We start from the raw sequence: 20,439 nt of genomic DNA, 5'->3' as shown, positions 1-20,439 counted from the left end.
ATCAGAATCTTCCAGATAAAAAGTACTTTGGCATGTATGGTCTTCAGGCACTTAAATAATTCTTAGCCTAAGGCAGATGTGTAGTGTCAGTTGCTAAAAGTCAGCTAATATACTTATGTCATTTCTAAATAAGTTTCCTAATTTGCTTAGTCTTCAGGCATTCAGTCCTTTTTGTTTCTCCTTTTTTTTTTTCCAGTTTCTCAGACATCCCTGTTCAAGAAAATTCCTTTAGACTTGGTTTTGTCTGTTGCTTTTTTCTTGCTGTATTTTGGATTTATTATTCTCCTTTTACCCTCTAAATTATGTATATAATAAATATCCAATAAACAGATTTTAAAAAACACAGACTTTCTATTGTTTTACACATCAGAAAAATAGGATTTTTTTGAGATGACATATAAAATAATGATATAACATCATCTATAGGACAAATAAAGGTGATTGAATAGAGTAAATGTAATTGTTACCTCTGGTATGTATGTACAGCCCAGGAGTTAAAAAACAATGAACGCAAATGCAAAAAATTGGATTAAGAAAGCAGTAAAAATATTACCCCTTACCTACTGCCTTATCTAAACCTTCTGTTACACTTCTACCTTTGAGAGGTAGACTTAAGGCAGTGCCCAAATGGCAAACTGCTGCAGGTTGTATAGTGATTCAATTCCATGAGACAGTTTGCCAAAGGAGACTGGCAGGCTGTCAACTCTGGAGCAGAAATGCAGCTACATATTTATGTAGAGATTAAAACAACAACCCCATGATCTGTTGGAAATAATACACACAACTGCATCAAATAAATATGAAACAAATGTCTTAATTTACATAGAATCACAGAACATTCTTTTAGATGGTTAGAAACACTTTGGAAAATCAAATTTGTTTTACAGCATTTTTGTCGCTCCCACTTATCACATTTTGGCTGCAGATTTATGCCTGGCTAAGAGCACAGCCTCTTGAAGAATGCTGGAATGCAAGCAGCAAAATTATTGCAAAGAAACAGTTAATTTTAAAATGTCATGGTAGTATTTTTGTTGATTTTAGACTTCTGCAGCTTTGGTATGTTTTCAGCCAGATTTGGTCTACTGACAGTAAGAAGCTACATAGTCTTAAAATCCACAATACCAGATTTTGCTCACCAGCAGACATTTTGCCTATTCAGGAGCCAAGGAAGGACCAGTTGTTTGCAGATAATTTTTTTGCAATCTCTAGTTCTAAAAAAAATTAGATTCAGAGTAGTGCTGGAGGAACTCACAATGCAAACTAACTAGTAAGGAACTAAAATATGTCAGAAATTCTTGTTCTAACCACATCCCTTCAACTGTTCCTTCACCTGAGCTGTTGCAGGAAAAATAGTGTCCTACAGGAAAGCTACGCTGGATCAAAACCATTGCAGAATACCTCAGAGCACTATCATACAGGATAACCTTCAGTTTTCTTGACAATTTATTTGTATTGATGGATACAATATTTAGAGCTTGCTGTTAATCTCATTTTGATCTGTGAAGCTCTACTGAAGTTGTTGAGATTACACTAATTTTGACTCCATGAGGTTATTCTCTGAGAAGTTTCAAGTAAAGCAGAGGTTCTGTCCAAGAGAAATATAATGAAACCAATGCTAAAAATATGTCCCTAGAGCCAAAGAAGTAACAGCAAGTTCAATTCTTAGTCCAGTTTCATACTTCAGCATCTTTGTCCACTATGTCTTTAGTCACAATTTCAGGATATATACAATCTAAAGATTTATCAGTAATTCTTTTATGTATATTTTCATTGTGATGCACTAAAGACAACTGAGTATTTTCTTTCTACCTACCTGATGCTGGAGGTGGCCAAGGCTCATCTGACCTGGTGGGCTCAACAGGGTGGTCACAAACATCCCAATAGTCAGCACAACAGTCTACAGGGCCAGGTGAACCTGAGGTACAGTACTGGTCACAGTAACATATAGCTGCTTTAGAGACGATATTAAAGCTGCAGTCATCATCTCTTCCTGTGCAACAGCCTCGTACCATGCAGGACCTTCCCTGATACAGATTCCTCTTAGTCCTGTTCCGCTTTGCAAAACTGCCGTCTTCTACAGAGTAAAGTCCTCCGGGAAAATTTCTTCTAGAATCAAGCTGCTTTGCCATACAAACTTCACTTGCAATGCAATATAAGAGCAATATCTGAATTTTGAGCCACATTCTTGTGCTTCTAGTAGTCTTTTTTGAGGCTTGTTGTCCTTCACTTTATAATCAAATGTTCATTCACTGTAGTGTAGTACCTTCAGTTACCAATCAGAAAAAAATCTGAACAGAAAGCTGCAGACTATGGTTTTCTAGGAAGATTCCACGTGTTAATTATTAGTCAGATATGTTGTAAACTGATTTATTTGGCCAAGATACAGAGATACTGGAAACAGAGCCATAATTATGTATATGTCATTATGAAATGTTGGGTGCATTCTCTTGCAAGTGAGTAAGTTTATAGTAAAGTTTCAGAATATGCAAAATATACATGGTCCAATATTTTGGTTCTATACTTTAAACTCCTAAAATCAAAACAGTGTGAGGAATGAGTATATGGTGTCAAAGGAAGCTCTCTTTCTTTTCATATACCTATAACCAACATATTTTCCATATGACTAAAAACTCTTTAATACTTCGATTGCATTTTATCTACATTTTCCTTTCTGATAAGCAGGGTTACATCACTGCTGTAAACTTATCCTGCATCCCCCATCTCAGTCTTATTTCCAGTCATCTAGCTTAGTCTATATGCTTCACTTTGCATTGTTTTACTATGGGCAAATTAAGAAAAAATCAGGTGATATTCAGTATAAACTATTACCTAAATGTATTCTTTTAAGGTTTGCATTTCTTTAGTCAAAATGAACTGGCAATCATTATAAATAATATAATAAATACCCACCAAGGAGTGCTCATTCTTATTTAAAAAGGAAATGTTTGTATTAATAAAACTGCAAAGAAAAACAGAGCAGATATCAAGGATAAGTCTAATAGCCTTGACTATTTGATCTGTGATCTCCAGGTTTTTGAACAGTGGCCTAAAGAAATATACATGGTACTGTTGCCAAAACTTAAAAGAGTCAGAAAAAAGTAGCAAAGAACTTTGAAGTTCCAAGTAAAGGTATCACATAAGGCTAAATTGAAAAAACAACAACAACAACAAAACAACGAAACAAAAACAAACAAAAAAAAAAACACCAACCAACCAACCAAGAAAAACCAACATAGTTTCAAATCTGAACTCTTACAAGACAATTTAAGTCTCCAAAGCTGAACAAGCAGAGGTAAAAACTAGTCATCCTTCTGTCCATTTTTTAGTAAGTGAGAGGAACCCAGAGGTGTTGATGGCAGGCTCTTTTCTAGGGAACAAAGGGGATTTTTCCCTTTATGACTTCAGCTGGACTGCTCAGGAAGACATCAAAGGGCCCCTCCTTTCGAAAGCACAGCTGGTGTGGATGCCTTGCCATGAATGGCAGAGACATTAAGAGGAAGTGTGTGTGTGTGTGTGTGTGTGTTTATATATATATATATGGACTTGTAATTCAAATGTTCAAGACTTTGATACAATTTCTTGTCAGCAGTGCTTTTATTGGACCTGCCTCCCACACTGTCCCCATCACAACTAAGGAACTGCAGATGAGGGAAAATTACATCCAATCACATAATTTTTTATTTCGCTCTGTTGCAAGCAACCTTTGCTGTGAAAGTTAATAGAAAGGCCAAGGTCAGGAGAAAGCAATCACCCTACATCACATTAATAGGACCTAAGTCTTAGCCTTCAAATTTGCTCTGCATTTTTTTTATTAAGTTTTATTTATGACAGAAAAATCTGGACAATATTAATTCTGTCACTGACTACTATAATTTAACAAATATGATGTGAGCAAAATGAGAAAGAACACATTCATGGAAACAGTGAAATGCTCACTGGAAATTATAATTCAGTTCTTTTCCTTATGTCTATGCAGCTCCATCAGCTCCAAGAGAATGACTTCTGATTTGCACCAACATTAGCAAAAGGCAAATCTCCTTTGTATTACAAATCTTCAGAAATGTTTTTAAAGAGTTATCTCATTGCTCTGGAAGCATAAGAAAGAAAAAAAGCTAACATGTGGTTAAAGTTGTCCACCAGTCAGAATAAGTGAACAGGTATATCTGTGTTTTCAACTTTGAAGATTTGCTGATGATAAACCAGAGGCAATGAATTTGGAAATTTCATGAGTTCATTTACACAAGAGTAAGATTTCTTTTAAAGGGACACAAAAATGTAACTTATGCTTCTAAGCAGCTTTGTTTTGGGACATGAGATTGTGCTGAACCTTGATAAAATCCATTTTTCACAGTTGTTGGCATATGTTAAAACCTTTAAAAAACCCCACAGAACTATTCTACTGTGGTTCCTCTGTAAGCAAAAATAGCTCTGTCTCCACTGTCTGAAAGCATGTCCTGACTTAACTGTGACTATTTAGAAAAAGCTAAACATGATGCTTTTTCTCTATTGAAGATTAATATATTCCAAGCATAACAGCTCTCCTAAGCTTATGAGTTCAGGTCCTAGTCCTAGTTCTAGTCAGCAGAGTTAAGTGCAAAAATATCTGTCTTGTACCTGTTTCAGCACTCCTTGATGTTTAACCTTGAGTTTCAAAAAACACCAAACATTTGGCAGGAATTCAAATATAACACCACTAAACCATGTCCTCAGGTACTACATCCACACACCTCCTGAACACTTCCAGGGGTGGTGATTCCATCACCTTCCTTAGCAGCCTATTTCAATGCCTTCCCACCCTTTCAGTGAAGAATTTTTTCCTAATATCTAATCTAAACGTCCCCTGATGCAACTTGAGATCATTTCCTCTCCTGTCTCTTGTTACCTCTGAGAAGAGACCAACCCCCACCTCACTCCAACCTCCTTTCAAGTAGTTGTAGAAAGCAATAAGGTCCCCCCTGAGCCTCCTTTTCTCCAGGCTAAACAACCCCAGCTCCCTCAGCCACTCCTCATATGTCTATATCTTAATCCTCATAACAGGCTAATCCTCAGTGTTGCTGAGTTGACACTTTCTGACTCCCTGCTTTTACCAATTTTTTTTATACCTTAGGGAACAGATTTTTTTTCCCTTTGCATCCCAGAGTTGCTATTGTTACCCTTTTAACAAAATCCCTCTCTCTGTGCTTTCACTTTTCTTATTTTGCACAGCATTAGCTTGTGAACTTCCTGATATTTAAGCAATTTTCTCATTAAAACTGAGTCAAGACCACAGAGCTGTGCCGCACTAAACCAGGCTTTGGATGGCAGCCAGCTGAATGCTGGGGCCAATGGCTGTCCTTATTCTGATGCAACAACCAAATTTTCTCAAGTAATGAATTCTGCTTCTCCTTCCCATGTCACATTCTATACCACTGTCCAAATACATGCCTCGTGCTAAACACATTCCTCTTCTGACCACTTGGGACAACTCTAATAAATCATTTTTTCACTAGCTTAAGTTGTAGCACATAGCAACAACAGAATCACCACAAGCATGCACACGATGGGGTGAACACAGTGTATCAAACTGCAAGAGCAGATGAGGCAAAAAGCCCTCATCAAACATAAGCAGTCATTGTTATCCTGACAGGAATGTGTATTTTACCATAGAATAATGAATAAAAGCAGGGTAAAGGCAGCAGAACGTGGACTAAATATATTACACTATTGAATAAGCAGCATCCATTAATTTTCTAGTTTTACTGAAAAAGCGATCACTTTCATGTTGTTTTGCTCTTTATAATCTCTCCTTATAGAATCTTTTTCCTTGTACTTTTTCCTTTGTTTTTACAGGCTAGAGTTCCTAGACTGCAACTGCCAATATAATCTTATTTTTCATTCATAGATGAAAGCTGTTTGAACAGAGAGCGAAACTAGTTTTTAAAGTATGCAGAATTGAACAAACTCAAAAATCCAGAGGTCAAAAAAAGGATTCCTCCTTAGTCCTTTCTCTAATCCTAGCAGTTCTTTCTCTTGCTTGTGTTCCTTTCACCTATGGGCTTCAGTGGATCACCTAGGTAAATTAAAACCTAAACCTAAACCATACCATGTGAATAATTCTCTTGGTTAGACACGCTAGAATGGATTTGGGCTCTACAAAAATGAAATTCAAAGGGAAAATAAATTTGGGTTTGGAAACAAATTCAGAACAAAGCAAATGCTGTGAAAAAAATGGGCAGAAAAGCATACTAAGACTTTTGAGACTCACACACACATCAGCTCTAAATATGAATTTTACCCACTTCAGTGATTTACTGAAACCAAGAAATACTATTAGGTCCTTGGTGGGTAGACCTATTACAGTACTTTTAACACATTTATAGTTATAGATGCATTTATATGTATGAATTTATATCTATTTTTTTAAGTTTTCAATACTTTTTGTTGTATTTGTATGTGTTGATTTCTGTCCCATGAACTCCCTCTTGAATTCACTGATGAGCTTTTCTCAATTTTTTTCCCACCATCTGGTTAATAGGTATGCTATTCACAAGGTGTAGACACTTAACTTCTATTATTTTTCCACTGAGAAAAGAAACTAAACAAAAACCCTACCCTTATATTTGTATCAATCTGTTCACAATATTATGAAGGATGCACATGCTCCTGTATTAAGGGAAAAAATGAATATATTGCCCATAGAGAGAGACTTACTGGTTGCTGACCTTTTCTTCTCTTTTCACAGTTCCAGAATCCAACAGCTAAAAAAGCAGGATTGAAGTTACACCAGGTCCAACAGTGCAAGAGGCTGAATAGCCTAAGCTGATTTTAAATTTAATGTTTTAACTGATAGTAGTATTTCATAAATAGTTAATCACATTAATTTTAATGAAAGCAGCAGCAATTCTCATTAAAATATTAGTCTTAACCAGAAGTATCAGGAGGTAAAATGCTCCTGCAAAGGAGAGGGCTGCAATGCAAGGGTCCTGAGCGTATACATACCTGAGGGTGATTTGTGGTTCAAAGGACCAAGAGACTGGGGAGAAGGCAATTTACTCATGCAAGCATAGGCAATCAGTTCCTTAGACTTTTATACTGCATTTGGGAAGCAAACTGTTTAAGATCCAGGCTTGGACAACATTGTGTGGAAGCAGCACAGAATCAAAAACATAGGAGCGTAAAGTGGAGAGGAAAGTGATGTTTCTTCCTCATGCTGCAGTAATTCTGCCTGCACTCAGCAACTGGCACAGACCCTGCTGGCCAGAAGGGCTATCAATATGCATGGCAGGGAAAAATCGCTGCGCATGCTGACTGCTGTGAATGCTGGCACAAACGTGAATAGTCCCTGGACTACTTCACAAAACCCAAGTGCCTGTGCGATGTCAAAATGTGACCAAGGTTAAGCAAGCAGGAGCATTCCTTCCCCGGCAATGCTGGCATTTGTTCTCAGCTATTTGAAACACATGGAGGTAAATTTACAGGAGTAATAACAAGAATCACAAAAAACTCTTTGCAACAAAAATACAGCTTTATTTAATTTCAACATTTATATTATTTCTAAATAAAATATGCTCTGTTATATTGGGTATCTCTTAAAACAATAAGCAGTTCAAGAAATGGGATATTCAAGTGTGTAGCTCTGGGGTTAATTATGCTATTATATAAGATTATCTCTTGAAAGAATATTTGATTGTTATTACTGCTTTACAATTATCATACTGGAAGCAATTTTTTTTAATGGTGCTTTAAATAACATTTGTGGTGTAGATTCCTTCTCAGTAAAGAAACAGGCCTCAAAATGCAGTTTCAGCTCTTGATCCTAATTTGGGGCTGCAAAAGAAGAGTTTTTGCATGAATCCAAAAGGTCAAACATAAAAATTAGTAAGATGTGTAACACGCATTGAGGTCACCTAGTTTTTCTCATTTATACAACCTGACGATCTAGTTAACAAGAGGAACTCATAGTTTCACAGAAAAAAAAAAAAAACCTAAAGATATATTCAGCCACCTTATTTGTGCTATAGCTGTGGGAGCAGATGAGAGCTGCAGACCAGATCTACCTTGTGAGATGCTTGCCTGTCTTTGCAGCAGCCGGAGGCAAACTGCTTTTAAGACTTAAAATTTCACAGAGCTGTAACTGTTCAAATCCAAACTAAATCTCTCTCCCTGAAATTTAGGCACATTTCTCTTTCTCCTACTCACAGGAAAGATGGAGAAGTGACTAATATCCCTTTATAATAGTCCATTATGAAGAGACACAAACTGCTGTGCCTCTACTCTGTCCTTATTTCAATTCATCAGTGCGAGGACATGACACACCCCATGCAACTGATTTTTCACTAATACTGAACAGACATGGGTAATTGCCTCTATCATATTATAAGTACTCTCTCCAATATCTCCCTGGAATGGCATTTTTTGTAAGACCATCACCTCTTCCACTATATTTAGTTTGTCCTCCCCTATAATCCTCAGGTTCTCACCCGCAGTAACATCATCATGTCTTTTCTGTCTGCACTCTTCATATTTTTTTGTATTTGTCTTTAATGAATTTTACCATATTTATTTCAAGCCCTTCTTGTTAGTGACATTTTTTTAATTAAAATCCTGCCTTCCAAGCTGCTTGCAAGGCCTCCCAAATGGGCATTAGCTGCAAATTGGGTAATCCTACTGTCCATGTGATTGAGCAAGTAACTAATCACAAGGTTTTAAAGTGAAGACATATAGTTTTATATAGAAGACAGCATTCTGGAAAGCTGTGAGATGTTCTCCCTCTTTGGCAGCAATTCTCAGAGTCCAGCTTTCCAATCAGTTATGTATCTACTTTATGTGAATTTAATTTAGCCCATATCTGTTTTGCTTGCTTATGAATGTCGTGTGGGACTGTGTATAAAACACATCCCTGTATCTGCTTTGCTGTCACAGAAGGAAATGAGATCAACTTGATAGGATGTGTTTCTGACATGTCCGGGTACAAGTAATCTTATCTCCTTACCACTCTCTAGATGGCTACAAATGTATTGTTTAATACTTTGTTCCAGTGTCTTGGAAATGCTGTTAGAACTGATTTTTCTGTAATTCTTAAGATTTTTCTTTCCTCTTTTGTTTAGATAGGACATGGTGTTTGCCTTTCTCCAGTTTTCTGGGAACTTACTCATCCTGCTAATCACTAGTGTTTGAGAAATTGCTTTGATTAAGTATTTTAAGGGTAAGTTTCATTAGGCTGTACCATCCTGAATACTCCAATTCACCCCAGCATTCCTTCAGGTGTTATTTTCCATTTCTCTCCATGATCCTAATCTCAAATTCTTAATAATAATTGAAATAAACTTTTAGTTATAATTACTTTTTTTTTTTTTTGTGAAGACTGAAACAAGTAAAAAAAAAAAAAAAAAGGCATTGAACCTTTCAGCCTTTACAGTATCACCTGTTTGGTGACCTCCTTTGTTAAGTACTATATTATATCTGCTTTCAAGCATAGCACATTATTTGTAATATGGTATTGTTTAACTCTAGTAACCCATTCATTTTAATGGCACTATGTGATTATGTGCTCAAATATTTTAAAAAAACCCCATCTTATTTCCCTGACATAACTTTACTATCCAATTCCAGACTATACCTCAATCTCTTCCAACTTTTTGATTGTATACCACTTAAAATTAATCCAATTATGACTTTATTCTGTCATGTTAAGAATTGGAATTATTCTGCATTGGTAATTATTCCTAGAAAATCCTTCATCAAACATAGCCATCTTATTATCCAAACACTAAATTGTGTAGCTAAAGCAGCCTACCGTCTTTTTAATCAAAGCCATAAAAATTTGTTAAAGTGACACCAAAGTAGTTACATATTCAAACTGTGACTGTAATCAAGTTAGAAAAAAAGGTCATACTCACTATCAGAGCTAAACAGAACCTCTTTCTTTGGAAACCTATAGAAAAATGAAAATAAAAGGTGAAAACAAAGTGGAGAGGAGAATAAAAACTGCAGTATGTTAAGCAGGCACAGTTGTAAAAACCAGCAGACAACTTCATACAGTAAGTGCTTTCTCTTTTTTTAAAGCACTGGTTTGCTGCACTGTTAATTTACAACTGTGCTTACTGAACCAGGGAATGATGTTTCATGCATTGACATGTTTGAGGAAGTCTACTGCACACAGCAGATTTCAACAGACAAGCATCACCTTGACTAAATGCACATCAGAGGACATTTCAGACTCATGCTTTTTTAAACCTCATGCTGGGAGGACAGAGTATGTGGCCACCCTTGCATTCACATCACTTAGGAGTTATTTTCCTCCAGCTTTGTAAGGATTTTGCCACAGGCACCTAGAATCTCAAACTGAGGAGCAGGGTACATTACAGAGTGGACGAATAACTGGTTGGGACACTGGTCTAAAAAGATAGCGGTTCAAAATCTCTGTTCCAGGTGGTGTTTCAGAAGATGCCAGGGTGACATCTCCATCAAGGTCCTGAAGATCCTATATGTCCAGGAAGTCTGTGAATGTTCCTAACTTGGATGGGTGGGAGGGACTGATATGCCAAAGATATGATTCACATTCCGAAGGACTTTTCCAGACTGGAGGAACGAGCGAGCAGGAGATTTGTGAAGAAAGGCAAACACAAAATCCTGCATCTGGCAGGGGACAAGGATATGGGGACAAGGAGGGGTGGAGGAAGTGAATAACCCATGCAATGTTATAGGTCAGTGACTGGCTAAGTAGCAGCTCTGCCAAGAAGGACATGAGGTCTAGTCAACACCAAACTGAATGTGTTTCAGTTCACCCTTGTGAAGGATAACTTCATACACAGTTGCATTAATTAGAGCACGGCCAGCAGGTTGAGAGAAGTTATTCCCCTCTGCTGGGCACTAGTGAGGCTGCATCTGGAACATAGTTTCCATTTTTGAGCCTTCCCAATAAAAAAGAGTTGTCAAGCAAGCAGAGGAAATCAAATGGAGGACTATCAGGATGGTTGCAAGTCTTCCTTGATTTCTGGGAAAGACATGTGACAGATGAGGGGTGGCAACAGCGCTTGTTTAATCTAATGAATAGGCTAAGGGGTATCCATTTTCCCTCTCCAGCTATTTAAGCAGGGTTTATAGGTGGCTCAGATTTGCACAGTGAAAGAAAATGAGGCAACAAGGGGAGAAATTTTAACTAGCCATAAGGAAAAATATTTTTAAGAGTAAGAATGGTCAAATACTATAACTAATTTTTGTCTGAGTCTGTGATTCTCATTACCTATGCATTACTTAGGTATTGAATATTAAAAAAGCCTCCTTCAACATACAACTACCTATTCAGGGCAAGCTCTTTCCCTCTAAAACTATTATACAGTACTCCTGCCACTATTTGAAGGGGACCAAATACAACAGCTGTTTCTTAAAGCCAAGTAGAATTATATTAAAATAGCAGTTTAAACAACATACTGACATTTCAAACTTTCTCTTTATCACTCTTATATTACTACTCTTTCAGATTTTTTAATGTAAACTTACCATAAAAGTAATATATTTACAGTAATTCTTTTTATAGTCATCACGTTGGAAATAAAATCCTATAAATGCATAAAATGCTTTTTCATTGTTAATGTACGGTGATCTATGCCCTTTCATGTTAGTAGCCTATAACTGAAAGTTTTTATTTAAAACAAGAAGATATCATTGAAGGAGGCCAAAAGTATTGCCCAACTACCTGTTGCAAGTATAAACTTCCTGCTGTACATAAAAAGTATTAAAAAATAAAGGTTAAAGCATTGTTAAATTATAAAGTAAATAGAAAGTATGTCTGCTGATATTTAAAGGTTTTATTTGAGAATTTAGAAATGTGCATTGTTTGGACCTACCTTTCTATTTATAAATATCAGAAGGCTACAGCTTACTGTTCCCTTTCAGTGGCCCATCCATTTTGGAGGTTAAAGAATTTGTTACAGCTGACACCTGACACCTTATTCCTTTAGCAAAAGTAGTTATTCCTACTTTTAATGCTCATTTGCAGGGTCATTAAATTTTTAGCCAAATGAACAGTTATAATGGAGAGAGCCTAAGTTTGCAGCCCTTGGCTTGGTCAAAATAAACTAAGGATAGTGAAACCATCACTCCAAAGAAGAGGCTGGCAGTAATGCTCTGCCATACTAGTGTATACCAGCTCTCCACTGGTTGGGGAACAAGGCTGCAAACTTAGGCAAGACTGAAAGCAAAAAGTGAACAGTACATCCACAATGTGACAGGTGGACATGTTCCAAGGAAAGCCCAAGGAGCAAGGCAGACTTTTGCCCCAATAAGTCTGCATACTGGGAAGGACATCTCTCAGCACCAAATGGAAAAAGAAGGGGCTTGAACAAAGTTGACATTTGAGTGGGAGTGCTTCCAGTACAGTTCCCTCTACTTTCATTAGGTATCTGCCACATCCCTGTTCTTTCTTTGACAGAGAATCTTCTTTACAAGTTGAGAAGGTATTGAATGGTATGCAAGAGCTGGATCATTACAGACTAATCCAGGATACAATGAGATTTTTTCAACTGGAAGAACATCAGTCTGCTGTGATAATGTCACTGGTGTTGGAACTTTTGTTTAATGTAAAGCAAAACGCCTTACATAAATTCTTTAGTACAAGGACATTTTCAAAAAGTGGGTGCATTTTCCTCTTATATGTAGAATCTATCAATGATTAATACTATTGTTGACTTCAGACTAGGAACACTCCTTAAGTAAATAAAGATTAAGAGCAACTTAGAACTTTGGACCTTATTGACATTTTTACAGAACTTCAAATTTCAAGAACTTTTGCTACTTTGCACAAAAGACAGTGAAACCCTGTCACCACTGAAGTCAATGAAATCATCTTTTTCTCAGGTGGTCGTTTTATGAATGTTGGCCTTACAGACTCTATTAAGATCTTAAGTAAATATTGCAGATCTTTCATGCATAACAAACAGATAAAACAGAGTAACAACTTCAGCAAAAGATTACATGGACCTAAAGTATTTGTTTCATAGACTTGGGATTTTGCAAGTCATAGAGGAATAAGGGTAATGAGGACATACTTTTAGTGCCTGCATGCAATGCCTTTTTGAGACTATACATGTACATATGCCCCATGTTCTCTCTAGAGATTGACTCAGTACAATTCTGGGAATGATTATAACATCATTCACACATCATAACCTGTGTAAACACTAGCTTTACTTGAAAGGAAAACAGTAGGTATCAAAAATTAGTGGCATATCTCTTGATTAGGTTTCCAAGGAGTATCCTTCAAATCTCCTCCATTTAAAATCAACTGGTTGTAAAGGAGGATTTCACAAGGAGAATATCCCTTATTTATTTTCCTGCTTTCACAGAGAAGTGATAGATCTTACTTGGTACATGCTCTTACAGAATGAGGCTAAAATTACATGAAGAATAGAATGCTATTCTTCTGAATACAACTTTTTTTTTTTTTTAATTTTCAGTGAATACTTTTCTTTGAGGAAAACAATACAAATTACTACATAGAAATTAGGAGCACCTTCTCTTCTTTCCCTCCCTCACTCCTTCCTAAAGGTCAAGGAAGTGATTATGTTTCACAGAGCATCTGCCCATCCATTTGTTTTTTGAATTGCAGAAATCACACTAACTTTTTCACTCTGAGGGAGGAACATTACAGGAGAAGTATAAACCTATATAGATGAAGAGGGCAAAGACTATATGACAGTGATCTAAGGTTCTTATTATAGAAGTAAGAATAATATTTGACTTATAACTGGACAGGATTTTTCCTAATCAGATCATCATCCAAAAAAGATTCACCAATAAAAAACACATTTTAAATTAGGTGGAGACTTCTGGGTTATGTAAACTCTTAAAGTGTAAATTCAGTATAAACTGTTCCTAGAGTCAAGATAGGTTCCTAAATAGAAAGGAACAATGCAGGTGCCTGAAAGGTGTTGTGATTTTAAATATCATCAACCAAGACGTACCTTGCCTTTTTTTAATGCACTGGAAAGGGAAAGCATCATAACATCCAATTCTGAAGACACAACCACATAAAACAGAAAAGGGTGAAAATTGTTTGTTCTTCAAAGACAGTTCAATAACAACATATCTCCAAGAAGCCACCACCTTCAGGACAGCTAAGAAGACTGCCCCAAATATCTTGAGCTGATCCTGGTTCTGTGTTGCTCTTCTGTCTGTCTCCAAGATAGTATAAATGTGGATCTCTTTCTGGGTATCAGTGCTGCATACTTCTGTTTCCAGCAATAGATCTCGAGGGAAACAGATGCCTTTGTTCAGTCCTTCTTAACTGAGAATGAGAAAAGGGCGTCATCTCTAGATGCGTTTGTGTCTTCTCTGCCACCCACTAAACATACAAAGACATTGCTCAACTCCCACATGGCCAGCATGGTGTGCCCTGGTCACCTCCTCTGATAAAAATGAGATTAAAAATTGGGGGGAAAAATTAGATCTCATGCCCTGTACAAGTACTTTGAATAGTTCATTGGAGAATATTTTCTTTGACTTGTCATAGAGAAAACATTAAATGTGTCATCTCTTGATGTTACGTCCTTGTGGTGAGTCTGCCACAATTCTTCCTGATGTATCTGCATGGACTAGAGTTCATCTGCATAGTCATAGTTACAAAATACGTGTCCTCTGATGTGCATTTAGTGACAGGCCCCAGGGAACCAGAATAACTCATCTTCCTCAGCTGTACAAAATGGTATCTTACACTTTTTTTTCGACTTTAAAACTAATTATCTGCCTCTAGCTAACATTAAGTGGTGAATGACTGTCATCCAATAAGACGTTAATCAAAGGAAATACAAAGCGTACTGATAGCAGCACTTATAAATCTTCTTTCCAGTTGATTTTCTTTGGTCCTTATAAATGCAACTACAATTTTATCAGATATCTTTATTCTAGACGTCAAGGCACAAATGCTGCAATGGTTGTAATAAATTTAAGCTTTTTAATAAATTAAACTTCTGTTCCACGTGTTTGTTTAAATATAAGGGATTTTTTAGAAGACAGTACTATGTATTTTACCTGTCTTGGAACAGACCAAGTTGGCCTCTAATCAAAGGAATTTAGCACTTTGGTTCTCACTGCTAAATCAGAACATACCACAAACTCTTTTCGAGAATATCTCACTCACGGTAGTCTGACTTTATAACGTAAGTGTGAGATGCTTCACTTACTGAACTGATCTTAATAATGCCTCAGCTAAATTATGTCTTGTCCCTTAAAGAATGCTCTTTGAAAGGATCCATCTTTCCATTAGATCTGCAAAATTCTCCCTTGATGTGTAAAGAAGAAGGATGAGAGACAAGAATTCAGCTGCTTGTTTCCCTTCCAAATCTTATTTTCAAATACAAGAAAATCATCTGCATCATCAGAGGCTGCAAATATACATATACACATGCATACATACACATACACATTTATACAAATACACATATATACATATATGTGTATATATACACAGATTTTAGAGTTCCTGATGTGGTGCAAATCTACTTAATCTCAACAACAAATTTATCCTCAGAACTATACAATCTCTCTCACCACTCTCTAGTGAAATACCTTAACTTCAATAATATTTCAGAAACTTTGCAGATGAGATGGAAAAAAATATCTGAGAAGATCTGCAAGGTATTTGTGGTCTAACTTCACTTTGTGAGGGCACTTTGGGTCTTTTTTTGAATAATTCCACAGCAGACACTGCTTTTGAGAGAATCAAGAAGCGGCTCCCGGGAGGCAGAGGAAACGGGATTGATGATGTAGAAACAAGCAGAAATGTCAAAGGCAAGGAAAGAAGGAGGAGGCTAGAAGGCTGTGATGAAGATTCAAACAAAAAGAGATATGAAATAGCTCTAAGCCTCTGACACCCTGCACAGAGAGGCCAGGGATGCACATGAGAATAAGAGGCTACATTCATGCTTATATATTCCTGGTGCAGATCCACCCAACAAGTGAAATATCAACTTTTTTTTTTTTTACTCTTTTTTTACCATTTTTTTTCCAGTGGAAACTGAAATAAACTGTGTGAATATATTGATATGTTGTCAACAAACTCGGAATTCAGGAAAATCCTCTCTTTCCAACATGTGAAGGCCTTGACCCCAAAACTCTCCCAATATTTTTCAAAATAACAAGAAAGTTAATCCTTTGGCAGAAATTATTGGCAAACATCCATTTCATTTATTTAAATTATCGTGTTTCTGCTTTTAACAAAACTAGAATCAAATTCTAAAATAATAAATTACAAATAAACTGAGTTACAAAGATTTAATTATCATTCCTATCTGTATTGTTAAACTCATCAAAAAACTAGTGAAATAATTGTGAACATGCACCTTGTAAAAGAGGTCTCAGCAGTAAAAAATTCATCCTTTGCCATAAACGTACTCTATTATTGGTAGTAAGTTATGCCTTCAAATGTGAATTTCAAAAATAATATTGAAAATGTCCGTTAATTAAAGATGTTCTATTACATTCCAAAGTCAGAGTAAAGAGTATGATAGTTAATTACATCATGTTTATTTCAACACCGAGGCTATAAATCAGCTTCATGTTCATGACCTTGCTGGTAAAAAGGACTTGCCTGCGCCAGCAGAACCTTTTTAATTTTTATATACTCTGTCTCAAGAGAAAATTGATAATGACTAGTAAATTGTGTCTGCTCTCACTGAATTAATTATCTAGGGTGGTAACCGCTATGGACCTAGAGTTAAGATATATAAAAGCAGTAGGGAATTGGCCCCTGAACTTAGATTTCAAGAAAATTTGTGTCCTTCTTCAAAGTCAAATAAAACTGACACTGAATTTTGATACTGGGCAAACTTGAATTACATTTTATGTTTTCTTGACTGTCTTTTATGTAATTCTCAATAGCTAATTAATTATAAGTGCTTCTGGTAGCTGTTGTAGTATCTGGTATCTAAAAGAGAAGTTATATCAATGATTGAAAATTGTGGAAAGTGTTATTTAAACAGGACTAATTGCATAATTTAACAACTCCCACTTGCTTACTTCCCAACAGCACGTATCAGGAACCTCAAGTGTAAATGTTAGTGTTATCCAAAATTCACATACTCAACACAGGCTGCAAAACAACTCTGCTTCTGTTCTTCGTTAATCATTAAGAACAATTAATGTTTATCTAGTCCCTGCACTGGAAAAAAGCAGGTTTGAAAGCTCAGCACATTTTTGTTGATCAACTCCATACAAGCTACATATGTAAATGATAAAACTAGCATGCAAATGCTTAAACGCATTAAATGTCAACTGATTACCTCCTTAGAGCTGAGTGTCTCATTTTCTGGAATAGGCATCATGGGATGACTGGGCTTCTGAGAAAAGATGTCACAAGTTGGAGAGAATATAAGGTTAAAAAAAAAAAAAAGAAACCCACAATCAGTTTAATTTCTATATAAAATATCGCTAAAATTTAATAATTAAAGCCCAAACCCTCAGACATATGGAGGATAGCAAGGCAAAGAGATTTCATTTGTGTTCAGCATACTCTCTGTTGTTACTCCTTGTCTGTATGAAAATCTATTTAAAAGTATGGCCTTTTTTTTTTATATTATATTCCCATAATTAAAGGAGTGGGGAAGGGATAAATCCCTTTTGAATTTCAAGGAGGCATTTCGAGTAAAAATCACAGCATGGGCACCTGTGTTATGATACATTTAGTACAAGATAATGCACATAAAGTTATTGAAAACTGCAATCATATTTCTGTCACATCGAATATCTTCTTAAATCTCCTCCAAAAGAGCTTTCCTCAATTCAAAATTTCACAGACGTAAATCATAAAAATGTTTAACTAAAAAATGCTGTGTAACAGTAATTAGTATGTGCAGAAAGGAGTCTTAGATCTCAGTAACTTTCCGGTGTTTTGAACATTATATGTCTTGCTATGACTAATGAAGTTTGATGGATGTGACTCAAGTGAAGAACCATACCAATTTCAAGGAGATTTTAATTAGAATGCAGGTAAATAGGTTATCTGGAGCTTATAAAGGCAATGTCAAGATCACAAGCTTGTGACATTTTCCTATACAGTGATACAGAGACATTCTCTTTAAAGCAAAGATTGTTGAAAGTGTTGGGATTTGAGTATTTTAGAATTCTATACAAACAAGACAGGATGAAGCCTGCTATTTTCAAATTACCAAAGGCATTAATTTGTTTTGGCATTTAGATCAAATAGTAAATAAACAAACATGTTGCTTAAAAGTATTGCCCTTCTAAGAAAATTGATTTTGACACTGCTTTTTGAGAAGCAAAATGGATCTGCTGAACTGGCCCAGCACACAAAGAAAGATACTGAAGTGGAATGTACTCTAATTTTCTGAAATTACATTATGGATCTGCTATGTATTGCTCTCTCCCTTTGTGAATTTGCCCTGATTCCTTTTCAGGGAAGAAAGAATCAATTCTAGCAACAACAGCAGCTTTGAACCACTTAACTTTTATTATTGTTGTTGTTGTTATTGTTATTATTATTATTATTATTATTATTATTTCCCAAAACAAAAAGACAAGTTAATAACTTTAGGCAACAATTTTATTTATTTATTCAATAAAGTTCTACAAAGAAATAATTTTAGGCAAAAGAAGTGTAAGGAATGGGTAAGGAGTCTAGACCCTCTCAGTGGTAACATCCCTCCCTCTGCTGCTCACCTGGCTTCCAGTGTCAGCCAGGCAGCCACCAAAGCATTCCCCAGACCTCACACCACCCGAGTGCTGCAGCACACACAGGAAGTGTTTGATGGTCTTCATGGGAGACAGAAGTACCATTTCCAAATCCAGCACCCTGTGACTACCAAGGGTGGGCAGTCCTTGATGACACAGAGATACAAAGTTCTAGCAACACCTGCGGTATCTTGGTATTTCATTGGAACAAACCCAAGAGTTGAGTTACCCTTTGCCTCATCAGAATATGGCATCTCTATATTCCAGGAAAAGCAAGAAGGGTCAACCAAAAGACAAGAAAAGTACTGATCATATCCTGTTCTGATGTGCAGCTAAGCCTTCTGAGAAGAATGGTCCACTGCTTGCAAGAAAGAAAAGTTCTGCAGTCAGGTAGTGATCTGAGACAGCAGCAGCTCTTTTTCACAAATTGCAGACAGCCAAACAATGAAAAATGCACTTCTATTGTGTTATGTCATCCTGGCCTTTCTTGCTGGTATTCATTGCCTACCCCGTTAACCTGAAATGCCCCTCTCAGTCATGATTCTGCCTTACCATGCTCCTTGAGTATAAGGTCTCAAGTCCCTCCTTAGACCTGAGAAAAGTAATTTTTGTCCAAGAAATACATTTGCTTCCTTTATTTTGATAGCGTCCTCTTTTCAAACTAAAGAGCCAATATGAATGACAGTCTCCACAGAGAGGAAAAACAATCTATATTTTCTGGACAGACACCGTTAACATTGATTACTTTGGAGAAGATTAATTGAAACAAGACAAGGAATTCACTGATTAAAAATGAAGAAAAAAGTTAGTACATGCTTAAGACTTGGAAAAAAAACTAACAGTGTACAGTTCTCTCTGTTTTCAAAAGGCTTCTCTGACATAAAACCCTTGAAGTTGTCATAAAAGAGTATATACATTCTACAGTCAGATGTGTCTAGTCTTAATGAAGTCACATATGGCTCATTTATAAAGAACTTTATGTAGTACTTTAGTGAATATGGATGACATAAGCCAAGTGCTGCGCTGCTGAAATAACATTTAATCTTGCAAGTCCCTGAAAGGAGGGTGTTGGGTTTTTCCCTGGAGTCATACAGCTCTGCCTCTTCCACCTGCGAAGGAGCTGAGTACCTTGGCCTGAGTGACCTCATCCTAAAAAAACAGTTATATGTGTTATTTATATCATGTAAATATAACCTGAAATGTGTCAGCCCTGCTGTAGGCTCTCATGCCTATTCCCTCTCATGCCCTTTAATCAAGAGGCTACAGAATCTTATTCCTTCCTTCCTGATTTTTCCTTAAAAATAAGATTTTTTGTTTTCTTGAATGCACACCACATAGTCAACTTAAAACTACCAGAACATGAAGCAGGTAGAATGAGGTGGGATTAACCCTTTCTTACTAAACATTGTGTGACTATCATCCCTCAAAGTCGTATGGGAATATGGTTATGTCAACAAGATCTGAATGCAACTTGGACTATGTACTTTTTATGGGTGTGTTGTGTAGTGAAACCTCATCAAGTTCTGTCCCTGGCAGTTTTTCATCTTCAGGTCAAAGCAGCTGGCAAGAAAACCTACTTCCATCTGCAAATGTGAAAGGATTGTGTCTGTTGGTGGTGGGAGATGAATATTACTTTTTTAGTTTTTATTCTTGTTTCCTTTGACAGTTACAAAACTCTGCATTACTATTACAAGGTTAATATATAATACTTAACTTTTCTAGATATTACTAAGTTTTCTGGTAATGTGACATTTTCTTTATTATTTCTAAGAA

General features: G+C 36.3%; 2 protein-coding genes across 6 annotated transcripts in view; both read right to left on the bottom strand.

The window, feature by feature from the left end:
- Positions 1-2,306, bottom strand: part of TINAG (tubulointerstitial nephritis antigen) — a 66,752-nt gene extending 64,446 nt beyond the window's left edge. Inside the window, exon 1 of the mRNA XM_051777874.1 lies at positions 1,814-2,306. Within this exon, the coding sequence (XP_051633834.1) occupies positions 1,814-2,183 (370 nt within the window). The 5' untranslated portion in view covers positions 2,184-2,306. The remainder of the gene's footprint in view (positions 1-1,813) is intronic.
- Positions 2,307-7,485: 5,179 nt separating this feature from the next.
- MLIP (muscular LMNA interacting protein) overlaps positions 7,486-20,439 on the bottom strand; it is a 104,705-nt gene continuing 91,751 nt past the window's right edge. For 4 of the 5 annotated variants that reach the window (XM_051777843.1, XM_051777842.1, XM_051777846.1 and 1 more), the window contains 3 exons: positions 17,259-17,315; positions 9,879-9,913; positions 7,486-7,806 (listed from right to left, as the gene is read on the bottom strand). In XM_051777843.1, coding sequence (XP_051633803.1) covers positions 9,887-9,913; positions 17,259-17,315 — 84 coding nt within the window. In that variant the 3' untranslated portion in view covers positions 7,486-7,806; positions 9,879-9,886. The remainder of the gene's footprint in view (positions 7,807-9,878; positions 9,914-17,258; positions 17,316-20,439) is intronic. The other variant, XM_051777844.1, reaches the window with a different exon arrangement.

This window comes from Manacus candei, unplaced genomic scaffold (assembly GCF_025592945.1).
Source record: "Manacus candei isolate 608988 ecotype Guabito, Panama unplaced genomic scaffold, ASM2559294v1 h1tg000011l, whole genome shotgun sequence".
Taxonomy (NCBI): domain Eukaryota; kingdom Metazoa; phylum Chordata; class Aves; order Passeriformes; family Pipridae; genus Manacus; species Manacus candei.
This window is presented reverse-complemented; position numbering and strand designations above follow the sequence as displayed.